Here is a 2,974-nt window from a genome sequence, read left to right as displayed (position 1 = left end):
AGTGCCCAAACAGCCTATATCTTCTCTGCGTGAGGCATCCCAGAGAAAGGGATTCTTCAAAGAAGGCCCTGGACTAAACAATGGGGTGAAGAGGAGGCCCTGGACTGGGGGGGGTTGCAGAGGAGTCCCTGGGCTGGGGGTGGGTGCAGAGGAGGCCCTGGACTGGGGGGTGCAGGGGAGGCCCTGGACTGGGGGTGCAGTGGAGGCCCTGGAATAATATTTCATTTTTATTGTTTCACTTTAAGCATTTAAAAAATCACTGCTCCCGAAAAAACAGCCATTTTAAAAAAAAAAATTGGCATTGATACATGTCCCCTGGGGCAGGACCTGGGTCCCCAAACACTTTTTATGACAATAACTTGCATATAAGCCTTTAAAATAAGAACTTTTGATTTTTCGTGTTAGTGTCCCATAGACCTTAACGGTGTTCCGGCGGCTTTCGAAGTTGCCCTGAATACCGCATATAGGTGGCTTATTTACACCGCGTATTGGGGTTTATTTACTAAAGGAAAATACACTTTGCACTGCAAGTGCACTTAGAAGTAAAGTCACTGTAGATTTGAGGGGGGTATGCAAGGAAAATAAAAAAAACAGCATTTTAGCTTGCACATGATTGGATGGTAAAATCAGCAGAGCTTCCACTCATTTCAGATCTACCCCTTAGATTTAGAGTGACTGCACTTTCAAGTGCACTTGTAGTGCAAAGTGGATTTACCTTTTGTAAATAACCCCCATTGCTCGGTGTTCGTAGAACATCCGAACAACCAAAGTTCGGCCCGAACTTATGCTTGGACCGAACCGTTTGGTCATCACTAACTAGAATTGGCTGTTTATAAAAGATTATAGGCTGCTGAGGGATTATATTTTTCCATAAAGTGTTGTCTAACCAAAAAATGCTTTTTCAGAACACAGGATGAATGGGCAGTTAACAAATAGCACCTCTAACACCGGTTTCCACATCCTGGCATTTTCCACCTCTGAAAATGGACAATTTCTGTTGTTAGCAGTGATTTTGTTGGTATATTTAATTATTTTAATTGGAAACAATTTAATACTTACCTTAGTTTGTCTTGTGCCCCAGCTGCACACATCCATGTACTTCTTCCTATCTAATCTTTCAGTCGTGGACAATTTGTATGTCTCTACAACTGTTCCAAAACTGCTGTATATCACCAACACAGGTGATCATTTTATGTCTTACAATGCCTGCATGGCCCAGCTCTATTATTTTTTGTTCTTTGCTGACACAGAGTCCTTCTTGTTGACCGCAATGGCCGTTGACCGCTATGTAGCCATATGCTTCCCTCTACATTATGCAGTCATTATGAACAGAAGGGTTTGTGTGCTCCTAGCATTTCCTGCCTGGTTTATGGCCGCTGTCAATGCGCTCATTCTTACCTCCTTTGCACATGACTTAACATTCACAGGAATCAAAGAAGTTGACAATTTCTTCTGTGACCTGAAAGCCCTGCTCACTGTCTCTTCCAGTGACACGCATTTCTTGAGAGGTTTTATTCTTGTAGATGGCATGTTCATTGGGGCAGTTCCAATGCTTTTGATTTTGACTTCTTATGCCCGCATTATTTCCACCATCCTTAAAATTAAATCCTCTGTTGGAAGGAAAAAAAAATTTTTTAGTTGTACCTCCCATATCATTATAGTTGTAGTATACTATGGCTCAGCTCTGTGCTTGTACATGCAATATTCACTGCATCAAGACAAGGTTTTCGCAGTCATGTTTATAACTTTGGTGCCCATGCTGAATCCAATAGTGTATAGTTTGCGGAATAAAGATATCACAAGGGTCATACAGAGAACTGTGAGTGGTATTAGGACTATGCCTGCAGCCTAAATTTGGAAATGAATGCTTCTGAATATGCAACCTTCACTTTTTTATATACGCAAAATGTTTACACATGGCATGCAGACATTAATATTCTTAAAATATTTATGAGTGGTTTTATCAGGTAAATTTTCTATCCCTGTTTTGAAAATTGTCCTATTTACTTGATTCATGGCAACATCTTCCTCTATTGTGGTTTAGTAAAATATATGCCATCAAGATGACATATAGTACTGTGCAAATGTTTTAGGTAGATGTGAAGAAATGCTGTAAAATAAGAATGCTTTTAAAAATATGTATTGTAATTTATTTTTTATTCATTTACAAAAGTGAGCGAACAGAAGAAAAATCAAAATAAAATGAATGTTTGGTGTAACCAAATAAAACCAAGATTGCAATATGGCATAAAAGCATTACTATTCTTAAAATATTTATGAGTTGTTATATCAGGCAAATTTTCTATAATATTACCCCTTAGTACCCATACCTGCAAAAGGATGTAAACCTTCACATATACCCAGTGAAGTGAACAGCCTCAGATGATACAAAGGGATGAAACAAATCTCCCTACATAAGTTTTACATGTATAGCTGTTGTCTTCAGCTTTATATACTGTTTATAAAGTACATATCATGTTAGAATTTTCACTTACTCATTCAGCAGTAGCAGTATGGTGTTGGATTACACTGGGAGACAGCCAATTGGAGCAAAGGCACCCCCCTCCCCCCTCCACATAGGCAGAGACTTTCAGAGCTGTCCTGTGAGTAGAGCAGCTTTCTATTAATCTTTTTTTTTTAAGACTTTATTAGCAGAAAATATAGTTCACATACAAATGTAAAACAGGCATAAGAAAATTATACAGTTCAAAGTACCAGCCAAAAAGGGCAGTACCTCTAATCATAAAGAATTCCTGCCAGAGTCACATATCCGACTTCAGTTTTCCAAAAAGTGTGTTATTTGGATTATTTTTATTTTTTAACTACGAACAAACAAGACGTTATGCCCCAGCAATTTCAACAATAAATTACTATTAAAACTCCCCCCTCCCCTCCCAAAAGACCCCCAAACACCCTAAAAGACCAAGGATCCAATGAGCCCCCCCCCCCCCCTTGTGTAATTCAACTATATACA

At 39.0% G+C, this 2,974-nt stretch overlaps 1 protein-coding gene across 1 annotated transcript; it reads left to right on the top strand.

The window, feature by feature from the left end:
* Positions 1 to 913: 913 nt before the first annotated feature.
* Positions 914 to 2,011, top strand: LOC143962258 (olfactory receptor 1496-like). The gene has a single exon (XM_077471575.1). The coding sequence runs from the start codon at positions 914 to 916 to the stop codon at positions 1,850 to 1,852; it is 939 nt and encodes a 312-aa protein (XP_077327701.1). The 3' UTR covers positions 1,853 to 2,011.
* The last annotated feature ends 963 nt before the right edge of the window (positions 2,012 to 2,974 follow it).

This window comes from Lithobates pipiens, unplaced genomic scaffold, assembly GCF_037356315.1.
Source record: "Lithobates pipiens isolate NorthernLeopardFrog02 unplaced genomic scaffold, aLitPip1_a1.2 Scaffold_8, whole genome shotgun sequence".
NCBI lineage: Eukaryota > Metazoa > Chordata > Amphibia > Anura > Ranidae > Lithobates > Lithobates pipiens.
Note: the sequence above shows the minus strand (reverse complement) of the source record. Positions and strands in the feature narration are given on the sequence as shown.